This window comes from Miscanthus floridulus, chromosome 5 (assembly GCF_019320115.1).
Source record: "Miscanthus floridulus cultivar M001 chromosome 5, ASM1932011v1, whole genome shotgun sequence".
In the NCBI taxonomy this organism is placed as follows: Eukaryota; Viridiplantae; Streptophyta; class Magnoliopsida; order Poales; family Poaceae; genus Miscanthus; species Miscanthus floridulus.
The window spans coordinates 45455884-45477423 of record NC_089584.1 but is presented as its reverse complement, the minus strand read 5'-3'; the positions used below and the strand labels follow the sequence as shown (position 1 = coordinate 45477423).

At 45.0% G+C, this 21540-nt stretch overlaps 3 protein-coding genes across 3 annotated transcripts; 1 reads left to right on the top strand and 2 right to left on the bottom strand.

The window, feature by feature from the left end:
• Positions 1–479: 479 nt before the first annotated feature.
• On the top strand, positions 480–4423 carry LOC136449906 (UDP-glucuronic acid decarboxylase 2-like). The gene is made up of 6 exons (XM_066450137.1): positions 480–1152; positions 1949–2095; positions 2916–2995; positions 3089–3172; positions 3268–3342; positions 3740–4423. The coding sequence occupies exons 1-6, from the start codon at positions 567–569 to the stop codon at positions 4055–4057; spliced, it is 1290 nt and encodes a 429-aa protein (XP_066306234.1). The 5' UTR covers positions 480–566; the 3' UTR covers positions 4058–4423.
• LOC136449907 (caffeoylshikimate esterase-like) lies at positions 4368–9531 on the bottom strand. The gene is made up of 8 exons (XM_066450138.1): positions 9277–9531; positions 9011–9104; positions 8816–8848; positions 5835–5981; positions 5574–5704; positions 5301–5441; positions 5109–5207; positions 4368–4986 (listed from the first exon to the last, which is right to left on the bottom strand). Exons 1-8 carry the CDS (start codon positions 9295–9297, stop codon positions 4606–4608), a joined length of 1047 nt encoding a protein of 348 aa, XP_066306235.1. The 5' UTR covers positions 9298–9531; the 3' UTR covers positions 4368–4605.
• A 220-nt stretch (positions 9532–9751) lies between these two features.
• On the bottom strand, positions 9752–21309 carry LOC136449905 (protein DETOXIFICATION 45, chloroplastic-like). The gene is made up of 14 exons (XM_066450136.1): positions 21100–21309; positions 20542–20887; positions 20265–20383; positions 18317–18460; positions 18079–18200; positions 17771–17906; positions 16515–16611; positions 16304–16404; positions 15221–15384; positions 11479–11550; positions 11269–11385; positions 11102–11197; positions 10900–11021; positions 9752–10329 (listed from the first exon to the last, which is right to left on the bottom strand). The coding sequence occupies exons 2-14, from the start codon at positions 20829–20831 to the stop codon at positions 10281–10283; spliced, it is 1629 nt and encodes a 542-aa protein (XP_066306233.1). The 5' UTR covers positions 20832–20887; positions 21100–21309; the 3' UTR covers positions 9752–10280.
• Between the last annotated feature and the right edge of the window lie 231 nt (positions 21310–21540).

Genomic DNA, 21540 nt, shown 5'->3' with positions numbered 1-21540 from the left:
TAGCGCTGCACTATTTAGTTGCTTTTATTACTGTGTGTCGAGTTCTTTTCATCAAACTATAATAGTTCGTAATTTGTAATCGATAACTAGAACATCTATTCTCTTCTTAATTGAAGGGCAGCGCTCCTGCCAATAAGTTCAAAAAAAAAAAAGAAGAAGGATCTACGTCACTAATCTTGGGCGCTTAATTCTCATCACACAAATAATGTGAAAACCTCCGTGATTCTCGCACAACATGTTTGGACGTTTGGTTAGTTGAAATCCAACTTCAATCGTTTGGCAACTCTGTTTCTTTGCTGGTGAGGTCGTGACTCGTGAAGGTGAAGTGGAAAGCCGGTGGACGTTGACGACTCACGAGGTGGCTTGCAGCACCTGCAAACCTACCGGTCTACCGTCCATCACCGATCCGACGTCTCATATCATTTCAACGAACAGGTCGTTCGCCTCTCGCATCGCACACGATATAAACCATTTCTTCACTGCTGAGTGCCGACTCCTCCATACTACTACTTCACGATCTGGTCCAAAGCCCCAACTGAAATTTACATCCAGGCCCTTCGCCGGAGATGGCGTCGGAGCTGACCTACCGTGGCGGCAGCGCGGCGCCAGGCTCCGCCTCCAGCGGCGGGGAGTACTCCCCGAAGCCCTCCAAGCCGCTCTCCTGGCTCTCCCGCGCCGCGCGCTACGCCGCCGCCGAGCACCGCCCCGTCTTCGCCCTCGCTGGCATGCTCTTCGCTGCCGCCCTCTTCACTTTCTCCTCCCCCTCCACCTCATCGCCGTCCGAACCCGCCGCGTCGGTCGGATTCAACCACCTTGCCGTCGCCGGACACCCGTCCTTCCTCCAGTCCGTCGGCGGCAAGGTGCCCCTGGGGCTGCGTCGGCGCGCGCTGCGGGTGCTCGTGACGGGCGGCGCCGGGTTTGTGGGGAGCCACCTTGTGGACCGGCTGGTGGAGCGCGGCGACAGCGTGATCGTGGTGGACAACTTCTTCACGGGGCGCAAGGGCAACGTGGCGCACCATCTCCAGAACCCCAGGTTCGAGGTGATCCGCCACGACGTCGTCGAGCCCATACTGCTCGAGGTCGACCAGATCTACCACCTTGCCTGCCCAGCCAGCCCCGTGCACTACAAGTACAACCCCATCAAGACCATCATATCCTCACTCAGTTGCTTCATCTGAATCTGAATGCTATGATCCAAATTTACTTTCGTTTTATTGTTATTATTTTAATGATTGATGGCTGTGACTCAATTCATTGCTAAGTTGTTTTGTGTTATCTTTTCTTTATGGTTTAATTTTGTTTGTTCCTGATGTATTATATGGGTTTGATTATTTTTTGAAGGTAAAGATACGTTTTGGAATGAGGGTTGGTAAAAGTAGAGTATTTGAACGAATTTCATATGTTGTTTCGTAGGAAATGTTGATTTTTTTTTTGTAGGAAATGTGTGGTTCGTAGTTCTTTTATATGGTTTTCATACTTTTAAGTCAGTGTCTCCTTCCTGCATACAAAATTCTATGGTTGGATTGCTCTGAAGAAAGGTTCTTGGATCTGGTGATCTCGGATTGGGTTGCCTGCTATTTCTAGTTTTAATGAACATGATTGCTTCATGTTTTCCTAACTTGTACCAGGAGTAAAGGTCAAAGCTGCAAGCAGACTTTGGACCTAGTTGAGCTGTTGAAAAGTTTGGATTGTAGCTGCAAAAAATATAGGTCAAGGCTGTGGCCTTTCTTCAAAATAGTGTTGCGTATCTATCACTTCACTGTCATATGTCTTTCTTTTTTCCATCTACTAGTGCTGGTGTGCTTAGGGGAGGTGAAGCCTAAGTGCCTAGCTACCAAACTAGATCCTCAAATAGTCAGAACGTCCAATAAGAAAGCTGTTTGACATGTTAGTGCTTGCTCTATCTTTTTGAAATGTTATTGTGAACTTTAACTTTTGAGATGGCACAAGACGAATGTTGTTGGGACACTGAACATGCTTGGATTGGCCAAGAGGATTGGGGCAAGGTTCCTACTTACAAGCACCAGTGAGGTCTATGGTGATCCCCTCCAGCACCCTCAGGTGGAAACTTATTGGGGCAATGTCAACCCTATAGGTAACAACTCTTCTTCAAAATATTATTTTTTGTGAATTCTGTAATGCAACAGTTCCATCAAACAGATCGATTGAGTCGATCATAGGAGATTAGTGGAAAGTACAGGGATATCCTCATTGCTGGCATCAATGTTTTCAAGTCGTCCAGTCGAACCTAGTCATCATGGGACCGACTAGGACGATTAATCACGATTAATCGCAATTAATCGGACGACTTGTACAAGTCGACGGTACCCCTAATCAGTCAGCAGGGACCGATTAGGACGATTAATCGGACGACTTGAAAACATTGGCTGGCATTAATTCTGGTGCTTCTGTTTTAGCAGGTGTTTATTTTCTTTGGAACACGATATTTAAATGTGCCATTATTAGATAGCACTATTATTTGCTCATTGGTTGTGAAGCTACTGCTCCTATGAACTGTTGGGCAAAGAGATGTTTGGCTGGAATTAGAAATGCTGGTAATTGTTGATTGTGGATTCAATGTTTGGCGTACATGCTTTGGATCTTTCTTGTGTAAGTGGACACTTTTGGTTGGTAGAATTAGTTCAAACAGGACAGCCACTATGTGGATCCCTCCCTAATAAAGGAAGAATATGATATAACCGCACTAGGTCAGCTTAGTTTAACCAAACTAGTGCAACCAATGAGCATGAGAGGAATCAAGAGGCTAAAAAGAACCAAGAAAAATAGTTGATCTTGACATGACGTCTGATCATATCCTAATGGGAGCCTTTTCGTATTTTGTTATGTACTGTTTGATTTCATGTACTCTTAAAGCATTTTTTTTATTAATGAAAATACTTCTGTTTTAATGATAGGTGTCAGGAGCTGCTATGATGAGGGCAAGCGTACAGCTGAAACATTAACCATGGACTACCATCGTGGTGCCAACCTTGAGGTTTTATGCCATCCGAATGCTTGATATCAATAGCATTCAGATTAATTTTTGTGGGCTACAGTACAAATATGTTAGCTTGTTTTTTTTATTTAGGTAAGGATTGCCCGGATCTTTAACACATATGGTCCTCGCATGTGCATTGATGATGGCCGTGTTGTCAGTAATTTTGTTGCTCAGGTAGCCACCAGTTGCAGCCTCCTCTTTGAACACCTTAATGTATATGCACTTTGTATTTTGGTAATAAGATGCTCATCATGAATTATGTTATTCAGGCGCTGAGGAAGGAGCCTTTGACAGTCTATGGTGATGGCAAGCAGACTAGGAGCTTTCAATATGTCTCAGATTTGGTGGGTCCCTCTATCACTCTTAAAGGGGCATTTGAATAAACCTGCCAATACCAAATGCCCTGACATATACAACATGCGTCATATGAGTGCTTAATCTTATTTGCATAGTATCTTAGGCATACCATAGAAACTATCTACAAACTTGGTATCTCAAACATGTTGATAAATACCAGCATCCTTGAAAAGATCCATATGCTAAATATATCCGATGCTTTATTGCTCATCAGAGATGGGAGTGCATATTTATGATCTACCAAAGATCGTTTTGTCAGTCATTTCTCGCTAAGACATTCAATTATTCAGAAATCATGCTTGGTGATGAGTATCAGTCATTTGTTCTACTATCCAATTTTGTTGATTCTATAGGTATACTAAACTGGTGTCACATTTTCCGCAGGTGGAAGGGCTGATGAAGCTCATGGAAGGGGATCATATTGGACCATTCAACCTCGGTAATCCTGGAGAATTCACCATGCTGGAGCTGGCCAAGGTGGTTCAGGACACCATCGACCCAGACGCGCGCATCGAGTTCCGTCCAAACACTGCAGACGATCCACACAAGCGCAAGCCTGACATCAGCCGCGCAAAAGAGCTCCTTGGCTGGGAGCCCAAGGTTCCCCTTCGTGAGGGTCTTCCCCGCATGGTCACTGACTTCCGCAAACGTATCTTCGGGGACCAGGGAGAATCCACTGAGGCAGCTGGTGGCCTTTCTTAGTCCTCAATCAACTTGTTAAAGTGACACGTTTGTTCAGTTTGTATGATCACTTGATACAAAAGCGGGCGGGAGCAAGATCTGGACAGTTTGGGTGGTATGCTCTTCGGTTGCTCTATACAACACGGACAAAAAGGTCATGGCTGCATACGTAATATAGGAATATACAAATGTTTGTTACCAAGTACGAAAATATCATGGCACTGCTGTACTGCTGTTCTTTCCTAAATTTGGATGTAATGCTATATACTATGTAACAACCTACTTTTTGTAATGGCATTGTTAACGGATTATCCGCAATGCTAATAACATCTCAAGGTCATAGCGTTATAAGCTTACATATATATTTGAGCATGATGAGTTTCAGTCTGCAATGGAACACAAGACCGAGCAAATGTTCACAGCAATGGAGGGAAGGGAATGACTGGTCATGCATAACTTTGACGAGCATATAAGACCTATATATTTCAAATTTGCACATCATCACTCCTTATTTGCCATTGTTGAAGCAGGCGCTCATCTGATCTGGGACCGGGACGGTAATTCTGTATTCACATTTCTGCATGGTGATGCGTCCGGCCGGCAAGCCCGCAAAGGAGGCCCGGCCGCCGCCTCCGAGGACGCCCTTGTGTCTGCGCTTTGCCGTCGACGGCGTCGTCACCATCGATGAACTTGGCCGTCGCTGGCACCAGCTTCCTGAAGCGGTCCTCCATGGTCCAGCTCCGGCTGCGCTGGTTGAGCCAGGAGACGATGTCGGAGAAGACGGCCTCCACGTTCTCGTCGGTCTCCCCAGCAGTGAGGCCGTGCCACATCCCCGGGTAGAGCTTGATGGTCTTGTCGGCACTGGCCGCGCGCTCGTACAGGGCGCGGCTCACCTCCGGGTCCGTCACCGTGTCGGCCTCGCCGTGCATCACGAAGAACGGCAGGTTCACCTGCCCAAACATTCAGAAAAAGTTCAGAACCAGAGTTGAACTGCTGTGACTGACAGACAGATTCTACCGTCGAATGCAACATTGAGACTGAAAAAAACGTGATCGGGTAAGGCTGGTGGTACCTGTGACAAGCTGTCTTCTATGTACATGCTGGTCCTGAGCATCTCCAGCGCAGTCTTGAGCCGTGGCTTGTCCTGGTAGATCAGCTTGTTTCTCCTGATCTGCTTAGCATGGCAGGAGCATCATAAGAGCGTTTCTTTCAGACAAGACCATTTTTGTAAAAAAGCAAGGCAGTCGTCGATGAGATGACTGACCTTTTCACGCTTGACGGGGTCCTTGAAGGCGGCGTCGATGACGTTCTGCTTGGTGGGCACGATCTTCCACTTGGGGATCACGTCCTCCACCTGCGTCAGGAGCGTGATCACCACAGGGTGCGGCTTCACCTTCTCTGATATCTGAAAACAAACAAATTTGGTTGCGTTCACCGGCAACGCAACAGGCCGGACAAGAGTTTTCAGTTCAGGCAAGCACAAGCATGCAACTGATCGTGCAGACGAAGCAGAGGATTCAGACGAGGACCCACTGACCTTGCACATCGGCGCGACGAGGACGGCACCGTCCCAGAAGGCGGGGTCCTTCCTGTGCAGCAGCAGCGCCACCGCGCCGCCCATGGACTCGCCGTACAGGAACCGGCTCTTGCCCCGGTACTCCTCAAGCTCTGCATCAAGGCATAGGAGCAGGTTCAGAGATTTCAGAAAGCGATCTGATCAGGAAATAGGAATGGCAGATGGAGAAGGTAATCAACGATGCAGCCAGCCTAGGCCTAGCTCACGCTCAGGCTCACCCACCGCAGATGGACTTGAAGAAATGGCTGCAGTCGTCGACGAGGCGGCGGAAGCTGCGGATGTAGCAGCGCGCGCCCATGGACTTGCCGTGACCCTCGTAGTCCATCCCGAACACGCCGTACCCGGCCGCCGCCAGCCGCACGCCGCATTCTGCACTCATCGATCGTCCACGCATTCGTATTATTGAGAAACAATGAGGATCAGTGAGTGAATACACATTATGCTGTGCTTTGCTATAATGATAAACCGTTGTCCTCACTTCACACATAGACATTATTATTCAGGTTAGTTTGTCGGTACGATTTCCACTCAACTGACTAAAACAAGCCAAATGAACGAACACTACTGCATCTCCCATATGTTAAATCTAAACTACAAAACCTGATCCCAAGCATTTGTACAGTCTCTAACTTGAACTACTTGTGCTGTGCTGTGCTGTGCTGCGGAACATTTCCAATCCCAGAAAGTTGCAATGCCAAGGGGAGTTGGGAGCCTTGAAAAGAAGCATCCTAAACATAGCAATAGGGAAGAAGGTGGAGGAGGCCTAAATTCTTTTGATTGACAACGCCTTCAATCCACTATAAATGAGGCCTGTCCACCCTACAAGTACTCCACATGTTCGGCCATTCCCGCCATTGCTGTGCAGTTGTGTGCATCCACCATCACTGCAACGACCTCCACGCAGTTAAGGCTCGATCGGCGCCATCAAACCGACCTGCACGAAGCCTTGGGGCCATCGTCGATCATGATGAGCTTCTAGAAGTTCTCGTTCTTCAAGAGTCTAAATGCCTAACCTTTCGTTATATATTATATATACTATGGATGTATATGTATATCCACTTCCATCCAGATGTGTTGGAGTGGATTGGAATGGAACTTAGTTTAATTCCACTCAAATCCACTTCAACATATGTGGGTTGAGATGGATACATGTGCATCCAAACAAGGCCTGTACGATTATTAAAACTAGAAGAACTTCGATGTTACCAAGTACTATGCCCGTCCAACTGAGTTCCATGTATCAACCAAATCCATCCAGAAAATGAGGTTACGCTGACGAAGCAGGCGATATGATATATGTACTTCAATCATCACCTCATCAAAACATAAAAAGAGGAGAAATATTCTACGTACAATCCAGATATACCAACAGACAAAACTCAAGCACACATGCTTGGTTTAGAGAATCTTTAATATTTCTGTATGGCTTTACAATTTTCAGTTAGGTTGGGTGTACATTACTGTATTAGGGATTTGCAATACAAGTACTCCTACTGATGAGTGGTGACCACTGACCAGTGAGTACTAGTGACCACTGACCACCATCTACCAGTCCACCACACGGCTACTATATATCATAATAATGAAAATGAAATGATCTGACTCCATCCAGCCCTCATATAGCACCTGAACCAAGTACTCCTACACACGAAGCGCAGGCGCTTATTGCGTGGGTGATGGCAACCCGGCCGGGCTGGGCGGTGGTGGTTGGTCGGGGGCAGCTCACCCGTCCAAGCGCCCCCTCTCGCCGGCCAGATCGGTGGTCGCGTTACAAGTACGGCGATCATATCGGCGAGAAAAGAAAATGGTGTTGGTTTGGTGCATGTAGGTTTGGTGGGCTGGTGGCTCATCACCAACAACAACGTCTACTGGCTAGATGGGGAAAGTGGCCGGCGAAAGCTCCGGCGAGAAGCAAGCATCGTATTCAGGCCGTGATATGTATGCCAAACTACAAGTAATCGAGCAGCATGTTAATTATTTGCAGTCAGTTGGTTTTATCTGTGTAGTAAGGCAATCCGAGGTCTTTGCCAGCCAACTGTGAATTCATTAATTAAGGAGGCTGACAGATGACCAGGTGAACAGCTAGACATTTCTGTCACATAAACCACTGTTAAGTAACATGCATGAATGAAGCAACTACTAAAATGCAAAACCTCAGAAGAAGCAACAGTAGTGGAGAGATTGGTGAGAGACGTCCTGAGCTGGGCGCTGGTCAGGCATCGACACTATTAGGCAGGATCGGAGGACACGCAGCACGCCAGCACAGCAGCAGCGAGCGGTGCAGGGAGGTGCCTTGAATTGAGACGACCTACCCTGGACGGCGTTTGAATGCGGAGGAGATGAGCCGAGCCGAGCCAGATCCACTAGCGAGGAGTAACTGCTCATGTCTACCCTTTCAGGTAGCAGGGGTACTTGCACGATGTATACTCCTCGCCGTGCAGGTGCATGCAATGTGATGTGCTTATCAACATCCGTGGACCGGGACGCATTAAATAAATTACTATGTTACGCTGCTGCTTTTGAGCTACGTACATAGCTAACAGATGTTACCCCGGCGACGACTAAGGAACACTACCCAACACATAGCGGCAGCAAGATGTGGTTTGCTAATCAAGACACGTATATATGTTTATGTTTAATAGTGCGTACAACTTTTGTTTACAAGAAAGTACATACGAACGAACTACTATATATTGTCCTTGGTAGTATTTGTTTCACCTGATACTAACTGCTTTTACTGAATACCGGAGAAAAAAAAAACCAAGGTCGTTACTGCACGCACGACGCTGTTCGTTTGAAGTTATCAGCCGACTAATCTATATAGTATTTTTCTCTCGCAACAAAACAGCTTTAGCTAGGCTTATGTATCAGCCGATTGAATAAAAGACGACGCATGTACGGCAACTTTTATGAGAATAATACTAGCAGGATATGGGGATTTTTATTTCATCGACCGAAGAGCGTGGAACAGTGGAGATGAACAACAATCCAAAAGATTGACAATATATATAATGCAAAGTTAGAAAAGGAGCATGAACCTTTCAGAGAAAAAAATGTACACATATATACTGATCTTTCTGTCATTTTTTCCCCAAAAAAATGTGAAAAAGAAACCAACACAAAGAAAGGAAGCACAGAAAAACATGCAACTGCAAGAGCACATCGACCAAAGTCTATGAAGCGATGGAGTAGATGTGACGTACCTCTCATGAAGCCACTGCACTCCATGCCGTAGCCTGAGGCAAGCAACACGATCGAACACAAATGAGAACGAGTAGTAACTGAAAGAGCTGTTAGTGACGACGGTTTGTGTATCTGTATTCTAGTGCAGAGCTAACAGGTAGCTGATGAAACAAGGAACAGCTAAGCTCATTACTCCGCGTGAACGTAATTATTACCGTGGCAGAGGAAGACGAGCGCCTTGGGCGATGTGGTGACGGGCAGCCAGCCGCAGGTGAAGAGCTGCACGCCCCTCGAGTTCCGCACGTACTCCTGCTAGTCCGCCCGTCCGATCCATGGCGTTCCGCGACCAAGGAAGAAGAAGAAGAAGATGAAGATGCGCACCAAACGGAGATCAGCAAGGACGAAATGAAGGCCCGGCGGAAAATCAACCAACAACCAGTCGCCCACCGCAATGCGCGGAGCCGACTCCTCTCGCCCTCACCTCGTGGTATTCGACCTCCATGTCCAGTCCACGGCCGCCGCGCCCCGTCGAGGCGTGCGTGACAAGGGGTGAAGAGATCGAAAAGAACTGCAGGTGCTGCTGGTGAGGCTCGTGTGAGCCAAGAAGAACCGAGGCCCCAGAGGCGTCTGGTTTTTGTAATAAAGTTGGGGGTGCACAGGCACGGCAAGCAAGGGCACTGCATTTACGGGCGCAGGACCCCCGCGATTTGGGACGCGGCTGCAGCTCCGTCCGTTCCTGGGGTGGGACACGGAGAGGAGTTGGTAGCGGACGGGCTTCTAGACGAGAAGACCCGGGGGAAGCATTGCATTGGGCTGTTTGGATGATGCTGTGTGCCAGTCATCGATTCGGACCCCAGGCCGGCAGACCTACCGAACCGTACGGTTCGGATCACTTGTGTGCCGGTAATTTGTTGGAGCCGCCATTGTACATACATGTTACACGCATGAACACCACATTCGCACAAGTGATTAATCCAAACATGGCCCAAAGTATGGAACACGCATGTACCTAATCAACAAAAAGGTTCTAAAATAATTTACACTGAGTACCATCCGGAGGCACCTCAATCACTCTATCTGATCAGAGTGTCCAAACTGAACATCGTTCGTCCATCTGGCAACAAAATCAAGAATTATGAAACGACGCAAACACATCAGTATCAAACGCCTTGGGTTACATATATCAATGCTATATATGCATGACCCTGTTATCTTTCCTTGTAGAGAAACTGCACAGCTGCTAGCAGAAAAAGGAGTTAGCAAAAGGTCGCACCAATGGTTCAATAAACCATGCCATCTAGCAGACTGATTTTATTCTCTCGACAAGAATCGCAGTGAAGTCAGATTTTGATCTGGGCCAGAGGAGTAACAGGGTAACAGCTTCACTGAGTCCATGATACTCGGGTAATATTTGCAGTGATGTAAATTCCCAGCAATAAGTTAACAACTCCAAACTGCACAGGCTGATAATTGATGAACCTCAGCTTATGGCTCCTCATGCAAAAATGACCAAGGCCCCGATTTCCATAGCAACCTGAGGGGGTTTTTTTCCAGTGAGTTCACTAATTAATATCAGAGCATAACAGAGCATGCATTGCATCAACTAAAAAAGCATAGATGTCAGTCAGGGTGTATATTTAATAAGCAGCTCCAAAAATGCGCCTTTTTACCAGCCAAAGCATCATGTTCGTGAAATGGAGACACTCTATGTGCTGCCAGGTGCCAGTTGGTACAAAGCACATGGCGTAGATTTCACCTATCTAGCTGAAGCTAAGAAAAGTGACACAAACAGTGAGGATCTCTGAAAGATCACAGAAAAACAATGCTTCCTGGCATTGATGTAATCTGTTCCTGATGATCAGCAAACATGTTGCACAAATGAAGTCATGATGACAAGTGGAAGATCTAACCAGTATGAGTAGCAGTAATAGTCTTTAACATCTATTAATGTCAATTTTACTGCTAAGCCACATCAATCTTATGAAATCACAGAACATCATAATATGATTTTTTATTATAAAATAGATTAATAGAATGAAAAAATAAATTGCAAGATCACAAATGCATTGTGCGAGGTACAAGGTAGAATAATAAACACAATCACCTCAGAATGCCTGCAGCCATACGCAACCCCATGAGTGTAGTCAAACCAGCCCAAACTCCAGCCAGGCCAAATACAGATGGAGCCCATAACAGGACGAGTGAAGACATAACACCAACCACAATCTATAGAAAGAAAAATACAGAAATGAATAAACAATTGAAAAACAAAGGATACGAAAAAGCTGGAGGACTAGTTAACATACAGTAGCTTGAGCAACATAGTCAAAATCTGATACACCATAGTGTAGACCGTCAAAGATGAAGGCCAGGGCATTAATTGGTTGACTGGCACAGACAAACTGAAACGAAATTTAACATTAGAAAAAGACATAAATCACACAGAAATTAGCAGTAATGTTGGAGGATTTACCAATGCACAAGATTTGACAACCATTAGGACCTCTGGGTCACTGGTAAATAGTCTAGCTATATTGCCAAATGAGGCATACAATCCAATGGCCAAAGCTAATCCACTAAACACTCCTATCTGGAAGAGAGAAAAACATACAAAAAATAGTGAAAACGTGCATCCATATGCATAAATTAAACTTTAAATAAAAAGAAGTGAAATACATTTCACCTGCAATGCAAACATTGCTATCTTTTGAACCCTTTTGTAGTCCAATATTGCATAAGAGCTTGCTATCAGCGCCTAAAAGAAGAAGAAAAGTTAGTTGGACTATAACAACTGATAGATCATGATCAGATCATCAAGCTAGAACAATCTCAGTATATAATACAACAACAACAACAACAACAAAGCCTTTAAGTCCCAAACAAGTTGGGGTAGGCTAGAGTTGAAACCCAATAGAAGCAATCAAGGTTCAGGCACGTGAATAGCTGTCTTCCAAGCACTCCTATCTAAGGCTAAGTCTTTGGGTATATTCCATCCTTTCAAGTCTCCTTTTATTGCCTCTACCCAAGTCAACTTCGGTCTTCCTCGGCCTCTCTTCACGTTACTATCCTGACTTAGGATTCCACTACGCACCGGTGCATCTGGAGGTCTCCGTTGCACATGTCCAAACCATCTCAACCGGTGTTGGACAAGCTTTTCTTCAATTGGTGCTACCCCTAATCTCTCACGTATATCATCGTTCCGAACTCGATCCCTTCTTGTATGACCGCAAATCCAACGCAACATACGCATTTCCGCGACACTTAGCTGTTGAATATGTCGTCTTTTTGTAGGCCAACATTCTGCACCATACAACATAGCAGGTCTAATCGCCGTCCTATAAAACTTGCCTTTTAGCTTCTGTGGTACCCTTTTGTCACATAGGACACCAGACGCTTGCCGCCACTTCATCCACCCTGCTTTGATTCTATGGCTAACATCTTCATCAATATCCCCGTCCCTCTGTAGCATTGATCCTAAATATCGAAAGGTATCCTTCCTAGGCACTACTTGACCTTCCAAACTAACATCTTCCTCCTCCCGAGTAGTAGTGCCGAAGTCACATCTTATATACTCAGTTTTAGTTCTACTAAGTCTAAAACCCTTGGACTCCAAGGTCTCCCGCCATAACTCCAGTTTCTGATTCACTCCTGTCCGGCTTTCATCAACTAGCACTACATCGTCCGCGAAAAGCATACACCAAGGGATGTCCCCTTGTATGTCCCTTGTGACCTCATCCATCACTAAAGCAAACAAATAAGGGCTCAAAGCTGACCCTTGATGTAGTCCTATCTTAATCGGGAAGTCATCCGTGTCTCCATCGCTTGTTCGAACTCTAGTCACAATATTGCTGTACATGTCCTTAATGAGCCCGACGTACTTCGTTGGGACTTTATGTTTGTCCAAAGCCCACCACATAACATTCCTTGGTATTTTATCATAAGCCTTCTCCAAGTCAATAAAAACCATATGTAGGTCCTTCTTCTTCTCCCTATACCGCTCCATAACTTGTCTTATTAAGAAAATGGCTTCCATGGTTGACCTTCCGAGCATGAAACCAAATTGGTTCATAGAGACCCGCGTTATTGCTCTTAAGCGATGCTCGATAACTCTCTCCCATAGCTTCATAGTATGGCTCATTAACTTAATTCCCCGGTAATTTGTACAACTTTGAATATCTCCTTTATTCTTGTAGATCGGTACCAATATACTTCTCCTCCACTCATCAGGCATCTTGTTCGATCGAAAAATATGGTTGAACAGCTTGGTTAACCATACTACAGCTATGTCCCCGAGGCATCTCCACACCTCGATTGGGATACCATCCGGTCCCATCGCCTTACCTCCTTTCATCCTTTTCAACGCCTCTCTGACCTCAGATTCTTGGATTCTCCGCACAAAGCGCCTATTGGTGTCATCAAAAGAGTCATCCAACTGAAAGGTTGTGTCCATATTCTCACCATTGAACAATTTGTCAAAATACTCTTGCCATCGATGTCGGATCTCATCCTCCTTTACCAAGAGATGCTCTCTTTCATCCTTAATGCACTTAACTTGGTTGAAGTCCCGTGTCTTTCTCTCACGAACCCTAGCCATCCTATAAATGTCCTTCTCTCCTTCCTTCGTACTCAAATGTTGGTAAAGATCCTCGTACGCTCTACCCTTTGCCACACTTACAGCTCGCTTTGCAGTCTTCTTTGCCACCTTGTACTTCTCTATGTTGTCCACACTCCTGTCATGGTACAAGCGTCTATAGCATTCTTTCTTCTCCTTAATAGCCCTTTGGACTTCCTCGTTCCACCACCAAGTATCTTTAGCCTCACGTCCCCTTCCTTTGGTTACTCCACACACCTCTGAGGCTACCTTCCGAATGTTGGTTGCCATCTTGTCCCACATATTGTTTATGTCGTCTTCTTCCTTCCAAGAGCCCTCTTTGATAACCCTTTCCCTAAATACCTCTGACGTCTCCCCTTTCAGTTTCCACCACTTTGTTCTTTCAATCTTAGCTTGTTTATCCCTACGGGCACGCACCTGAAAACGAAAATCTGCCACCAAAAGCTTATGTTGAGAAACAACACACTCCCCTGGTATCACCTTGCAATCCAAGCATGCTCGTTTGTCCTTTCTTCTTGCGAGGACAAAGTCAATCTGGCTACAGTGTTGTCCGCTACTGAAGGTCACTAGATGAGATTCTCTCTTTCTAAAGAAAGTGTTGGCTATCATCAAGTCAAAAGCTACCGCGAAGTCCAGAACTTCCTCCCCCTCCTGATTCCTACTACCATACCCAAAACCTCCATGAACTGCCTCGAAACCTGCGCTTGTAGTACCTACATGCCCATTAAGATCTCCTCCTATAAAAAGCTTCTCACTACTAGGTATAGCTCTAACCAGACCATCTAAGTCTTCCCAGAACTGTCTCTTAGCACTCTCGTCGAGGCCTACTTGGGGGGCATACGCACTAATTACGTTCAAGACCATATCACCAACGACAAGCTTGACTAAGATAATCCTATCTCCTTGCCTTCTCACTCCCACCACACCATTCTTGAGGCTCTTATCAATCAAAACTCCTACTCCATTTCTATTCGCAACTGTCCCTGTGTACCAAAGCTTGAAACCTGTATTGTCCACCTCCTTCGCCTTCTGACCCTTCCATTTAGTCTCTTGAACGCATAATATATTTACACGCCTCCTAGTCGCGGTATCAACTAATTCTCTTAACTTACCTGTAAGTGACCCTACATTCCAACTACCTAAACGGATCCTAGTTGGTTCGACTAGCTTCCTTACCCTTCGCACCCGTCGACTCTGATGCAAAGACCCTTGCTCATTTTTCACTACACCCGGGCGCCGATGTAGCGCGCCACTAAGGAAGCGACGACCCGATCCTTGGTTACTTGACACCATGCCCAGATCACGACACGGCGCGTCACGGGGGTGACGACCCGGCCCTTGCCCATTTAACACCATACCCGGGTTCCGATATGGCGCGTCGCTAAGAGGGTTACGCCCCAACGATTTTCTTTCGGGTTTCATCTCCATTTAAGTGGCTAGGTTTTTACATTGGCTCGCCACGCCTAACACAACCCTCCTTGCCACTTAAATGGAGATGAAACCCGAAAGAAAATCGTTGGGGCGTAACCCTCTTAGCGACGCGCCATATCGGAACCCGGGTATGGTGTTAAATGGGCAAGGGCCGGGTCGTCACCCCCGTGACGCGCCGTGTCGTGATCTGGGCATGGTGTCAAGTAACCAAGGATCGGGTCGTCGCTTCCTTAGTGGCGCGCTACATCGGCGCCCGGGTGTAGTGAAAAATGAGCAAGGGTCTTTGCATCAGAGTCGACGGGTGCGAAGGTATAGTTGACCAGCAGAGTTTACGGAAACCAATTTTAACGGGAGGATGACTTCTAGAACTGAACATACATACCTGGGCAGAAACAGCTAAAGCGTCTGCAAGCAAAGATACAGCAAGCCATACTTGCAAACAAATCTGATGAGCGGCCATCGCTGTTGGGCCTTGCCGAGCAGCCATGGATGTACCAATGGTCATAGTTAACAGAATTGAAAGAGTTCTTCCCAACAGCATGCCACCTACATATCCAAGGATACATAGATGATAAGTAAAGATGCCAAAACAATAAGGAAAATAAGAAGAAAATAGGAAAACAGAAAATGAGTGTATTAGTGCCCAGAAGGTTGACATGAGATCTCAAAGGACTGTATGCTGTAGGCATGGATTTTTACAACTTACTTTTTTTTCTCAAACGCGCAAGAGAGCTGTGCATCATTGTATTAAGAAAAGAGGAGCTAAGAAGACTCATACAAGCCCACTAGAGCAAGGTCCAAAAAAATAAGAGAAAAAAATACCCAAAAAAAAAACTTGACCAGCAACCTAACAACAAAATCATTGCCAAATGCTTCTAAGGTCTTTTGCACCCCCATAAACTATAGATTAGCCTCATGATTTTTACCACTTACGGCAAACTTTATGGTGTTTGGAAAAACTGGTTCTCTTTTTCCCTAATTGCATTAATCAGATCCATAAATGTTCGTTCCCAAAACAAAAGATCCATAAATGTTCCTCCTAGAAACAGATAACTAATTTAAAATGACACAATGCCCATATGTTAGCTAATTGATTCGCTGATGGTGAAGATATACAAGTGGCTAGAGAATGAGGAATTCATAAAGGACAATGTGGGCTTTAGCAAGAAGCCTAGAACATAGACATTCAGTGCCCTATTTCTGCTTTTCAGAGTTGAGTTGGACCAAACTAAATGCATCATGCTGGCAGAAATGGAATTATCAATGGGTCAAACTTCTAAATTAAGCAAAATAGCTCAAAGCTCCAAGCAAGAAAGATCCAAACTCTGACAAACCAGACAATGAGTATACCAAAGATGCTACAAAAGCCGGTAAAAACGCATTATGAAGAAGTTTCATATAGAATGCACCACAAATCCACAACTGAACAAAATTAACTAGTGGAGTGGCTGCATCAGACATTCACCAGATTTTAGATATCCACCAAACTCTAACTGATCTATTCCCGGAGGAAGCAAAACAGCTTTTTTACTTAGAGACCGAAGAAGAAGAACAGTAATAATGTACCTGCATCGTGAATGGAAACATTGTTAGACAAACTCAAATTGTAACTAGCAAAAGTTCTGTCAGTGATCCAAATTTATGACTGCATAGTACCACTGATGATAGGAACTTACTGGGACACAACTGTAGAAATTGCAGCACCAGTTATGCCAAGCTGAAAGCCATATATAAGTAGAGGAAGAAGGGCTACAGCGGAAAGATTGCCCAAACCTATAGGGTATGAAAATGATACAGGAATCATGAAGTGGAAGAATACAGGGATTTGGCACCAGACAGTATGGAAGAATAAAGTTCAAATAAAACTTTGCAAATAAACAGCATCCACATTTAAAGCATAAAAGGAATAACATGATTTACAATACTGAGAATGGAACATTATAATAATTTTTTTTTTCTCGAACAACACAAGAGATCTGCATGTCATTCCATTATAAGGAAAAGAGGTACAAACTATATACAGAAAAGGGAGAGGCTAAAGGAAGCCCCTCCCAACACAATGACACACACGAGACTACAAAAAGATGTGCCAAGCTAAGGGACACAAACACAACCACAACCAGCCACCTGCAACCACCCTCAAGGGTCAGGGCCTAGCAACCTAAAGAGGAGCTCATGGAAGGCCGAGGCGCCAGCCAATCCACAGGCTGCTTTCATTAGCCACTGTGAGAAGGAGAGTCTGAATGTTTGGTCCAGCACCTTCAAAGACAATGGCGTTCCTATGTTTCCATATCTCCCAGGCAACAAGAATGATTAGAGAGTTAAGGCCTTGCGCATCTCCTTAAGGAGACCTCTAATAGCACTGCCCCACCACTGGGAGAATCATAAGATATTCCACAGCACAATAGACAGAACTACTCAGAATATCAGGTAAGAATGGTAAAAAAAAGTCAGCCACAACAAGGAACTTAGCTATATGGCAACTCGCTGTTACTTGCATCAAAACGTACTTTGCAGTGCTCATGTGCTAATATAAAAATGAGAAAATTGCAAAAGCCACTCCACGCCAATTTGGTTTTGAGAACACACCCCCTGGGCATTTTGTTGCAAAGGCCCACCACCCTTACCCGGATCCAATGTAAAAAAAAAACACCCCGCCATGCATGCGTTCAGCTGATTCCGCCTGTTTTTGTCAACACAGAGCCAGTACAGGCCAAGGTAGCTGAGTCAACCATGAGTGGAATCGACCAAGCATGGGCATGGTAGGGTGGTTTTTGCAATGGGGCCAAGTGCAGGAGTGGGCTTTTGCTACAACACCTTTTGGGGAGATATCAAAATCAGAGTGACATATGAGGTGGCTTTAGCAATTTTCCCATAGAAAAAAAGGGGAAAGGTGATGAAATTGCAATATATAGTATTTCTTGGTAGTTACCTATATAAAGCACCGGAGTCTTTGTATCCTTGAATCCCCGAAAGATACCTTGGACTGCCAACATAATCACATTTGCAGGTGCTCCGAGAGCTCTCAATGAAAGAAAGAGTTTCGCAGGTCTATACATTGGAGAGACCTGTATAAATACTAATATGAGATATCTAGAACTGCAACAGGTGCAAAATTACTTATTTTTATATTCAGTTAAAGAGTCATTGCCAATAATGTAGTAGAAAAGGCAATATAAAATGTTCCTCCCTATAACACGATGTGAAAACATGAAAACAAGAATCATAATTTAAACATACAGGTGACACGCCCATTAGTTGAAGAAACAATCCTGATCCTAGGAACAATGCTAATGCTTCCATTATACCAATTCCAGCAGCTAAGATCAGGGCAGATGATACAGATGTCAACTCCAATTTGCCTGCAATGATATCAGACGGCAGATACAAACCCTGAATTATAAAGCAAGCACATAAAAAGACACATAACTATATGTGAGGTTAAAAATAATCGGCATTTATCTGACGATTCAGTTACCTGAACTAGGATGCTTGGTAGCACTCCTAGAAATATCCTCTGCCACAAATGAGGTTGCAATGCTCAACAGTGGAATGTTGAAGATCTTTGACACAATATTAAAAATTGACATACCAATACCAGCCGATGCCAATTCCAATGCACCTTTCAGAAAATATGCAAAAGGTGAGAAAGGGAAGAAGTAACAGATGCTTTCATGCAGGCATTGAGAATGAGATGGTTGTGGTTGCAGAAAACAGAGCCAAACCGCCCCTGGGCGCATCTCCCTATTCAGGTCCCTGACCAGGTGAAGGCCTTCTTTGCTGTGGCTGTTATCACCGAAGTTGGTAATGGCGAGCACACCTTGTTTTGGACCGACAGGTGGCTGCATGGTCAGTGCATCGCAGATTTGGCTCCTCGACTGTTTGCTGTCGTTTCTAAAAGAAAGATCAAACAGCGTACAGTCAAGGAGGCACTTAATAACCGGGCTTGGATATCAGACATTCAAGGGGCTATTACTGTTGGACTGATAATTGATGTGTTCCAATTGTGTGATACCCTTTCAGGCATTGTTTTGCAACCTGGAAAGGGGGACAAACATGTCTGGAAGCTTTCATCTAATGGCCAATATTCGGCTAAGGCGGCATATGAGGGTTTGTTCTTGGGAGCTACTCTCTTTGAACCATGGGAAAGAATTTGGAAGACTTGAGCGCCACCAAAATGTTGGTTCTTCATGTGGATAGTGGCCCACAACAAGTGTTGGACATCTGACCGCCTTGCACGACGTGGAATGCTTCACCCAGATTATTGTCCGCTGTGTGATCAAGAAGAGGAATAAATCAGCCATCTCCTTGTGGAATGTGTATTCGCCAGGGAATTTTGGTTCATTTTGCTTCGGCAGGTCGGTCTCCAGGCTTTGTCTCCCCAACCTACTGATAATTCCTTCATGGACTGGTGGGAGAGAGCTAATAATGCTACTTCTGATATGGTGAGGCAAGGAGTTAATTCCCTAATTATTTTGGGGGCCTGGACTCTTTGGAAACATCGCAATCACTGTGTCTTTGATGGAGCAGCTCCAAGTGTGGTTGGGGCTGTTGTAATGGCCAGTGAAGAACGTCGGTTGTGGACCAGTGCAGGGGCTCGAGGGCTCTCCCTCTTGACCGCCCATCTCCCGGGTGATTAGTTCCTGGGATCTCTGCGGGTCAACTTCAACCAGCCGAGCTGCGTTTGTGCCTTGGCTGGTGTAGCTTGTGTCGTGTGTGTGTTGTGTTTGGGGTGTTTGTAAGTCTGGGTTCTTGTACCCTCTTTTCTTCTTAATACAATGAGACGCAGATCTCCTGCGTTTTTTCGGAAAAAAAAGTAAGTACAACACATTTTTCCAGCTCGACAGGCAAGTGTGTAGGGTATTCTTTAACATGCCTAGGTTCTGCATGCCAGTTTACAGAATGCACAATCTTCTAGAGAACAAGGACAGGCTCATGTGCATTTCCACATGATAATGTAATGTGCATCTGTAACTGCCACACTAGGGCCAGAAATCTGTTGTTTCATCTCAGCAGTTATCATGCAGGAGATCTATAGCAGCATTCTGGTGATGAGCTCATGCATTAATATGCGCACTCCATAAAAATTAAAATAGATAGTAAGAGGCATTAAAGGGATTAATATACAGCACAACTGTGACATTCCAAATAGTCTTCTTGATAGAGAAGGAAACAGCAATGTTCTTTGAGTTCAGTCATGCTGTAGTATAGCAAATGTTGCAGTTACAGTAAGTTTCCACCAGATTTTTTTTAGAAATAATGCCACTGAGTTGGGTGTCACTAACATATTATCTTACATAAGGTATAAAATCTACTTCCAATGAAACAGAAGTACTGAGAATTAAGTACATTGGATGGCTTATGGCAATAAACTTAAGCAATGAATAAAAAGCAATGAACGTAAGATATAGCAGTAAAGGAGGTACCTAATCTACCAATGTATGCAGTCTCCATAAGTTGCGCCATTGGATCAATAGCTTGACCCAAGACTGCTGGTAGAGCTAGAAGAATTAGCTCACTTCTGACACCCACAGAATTCAGGCTGCTGTTTATTCATCTGATCGTTAGAAAAGGCACACTATATCATTTGAAATGTAGGACATTAAGATACAGAGCAACATAGCTGTAGCCTACCAGTCTAAAGAACAAGGGACATGTGAAAATCAAAGCGACATAGAGTTATAGTGGAATATATAGTCTTACATGACAGCGTCCTTTACGGTAGCAAAAGAGATGTTGTTGCCTGTTTCAAGGCATTGATCGCCATCATCAGGTGTGTATCCTGGTACTGACTGGCCACTGTCAACAGTGGTGATTCGCCGCCTTGTAGAAGACCACCCCCGCAGGAGGAGCAACTTCGCATTGTTGGTTGATTGCGAAGCAGTGGTTCTGCTGTTTGCCTTGTTACATATGCAAGAACAAGCAACCCTAGTCGGTGGACAAATCGCACCATGCCGAGAGACAAGTGGACTGTACTGGTGCAGGTGCAGCATTGTTTTGCCTTAGATGTCTGGACGAGGTGCTTAGACAATGTTGCTCATTCTTGTATCTGCAATGTGGAGGAGAGAGCACAGCCGAGTGAATGGATCAATAAATAAATTGCTGGCATAGCTCATTGAATTTTCAGAAATTTTGGGGAAAAAACGAAGTTAGTTGGCATAGTAGCTAGTACTAGCATATACCTGCAGTTGGGTCAGATCTGAATACAAATAGCTTACATTAGGGTATGGGAAGGGAAGGGAAGGGGAGGGATGAGCGTACCTGGTGGATGCTCGTCACCGGCGACAGGACCAACGAATCCCTGGCGGCGCCGCTCGCCCAACGTCGCTTGGTCTCTTCCACCCTCTCTGCACGCTCAAGCCCCGGGTATTTCAATCCATTTCACGACTTTCAATCCATATATCACGCTTTGATTTGATGCTTCGTTTCAGAGGAGGGGGAGAGTAAGCAGAGACAGCGAACGCTTCGTTTCGAGCAGAAAAGTTAGTGGATAAGGTCAGGGCAACATTGTCTTTTCACATCTACGTGTATTTGCCTTTCAGTTTTCAGATTTTTTGTCCGACCAAAAGTTTATATGCTTCAGAGGGCCAGTGCGGGCTATGAAGTATGAATGTCCAATAGTAAACGGAAGTTGTGATTTTACTCCACCGTTTTATTTTTACATGTTATACGGAGTATTAGTTTCATCGTAAATTAAACATT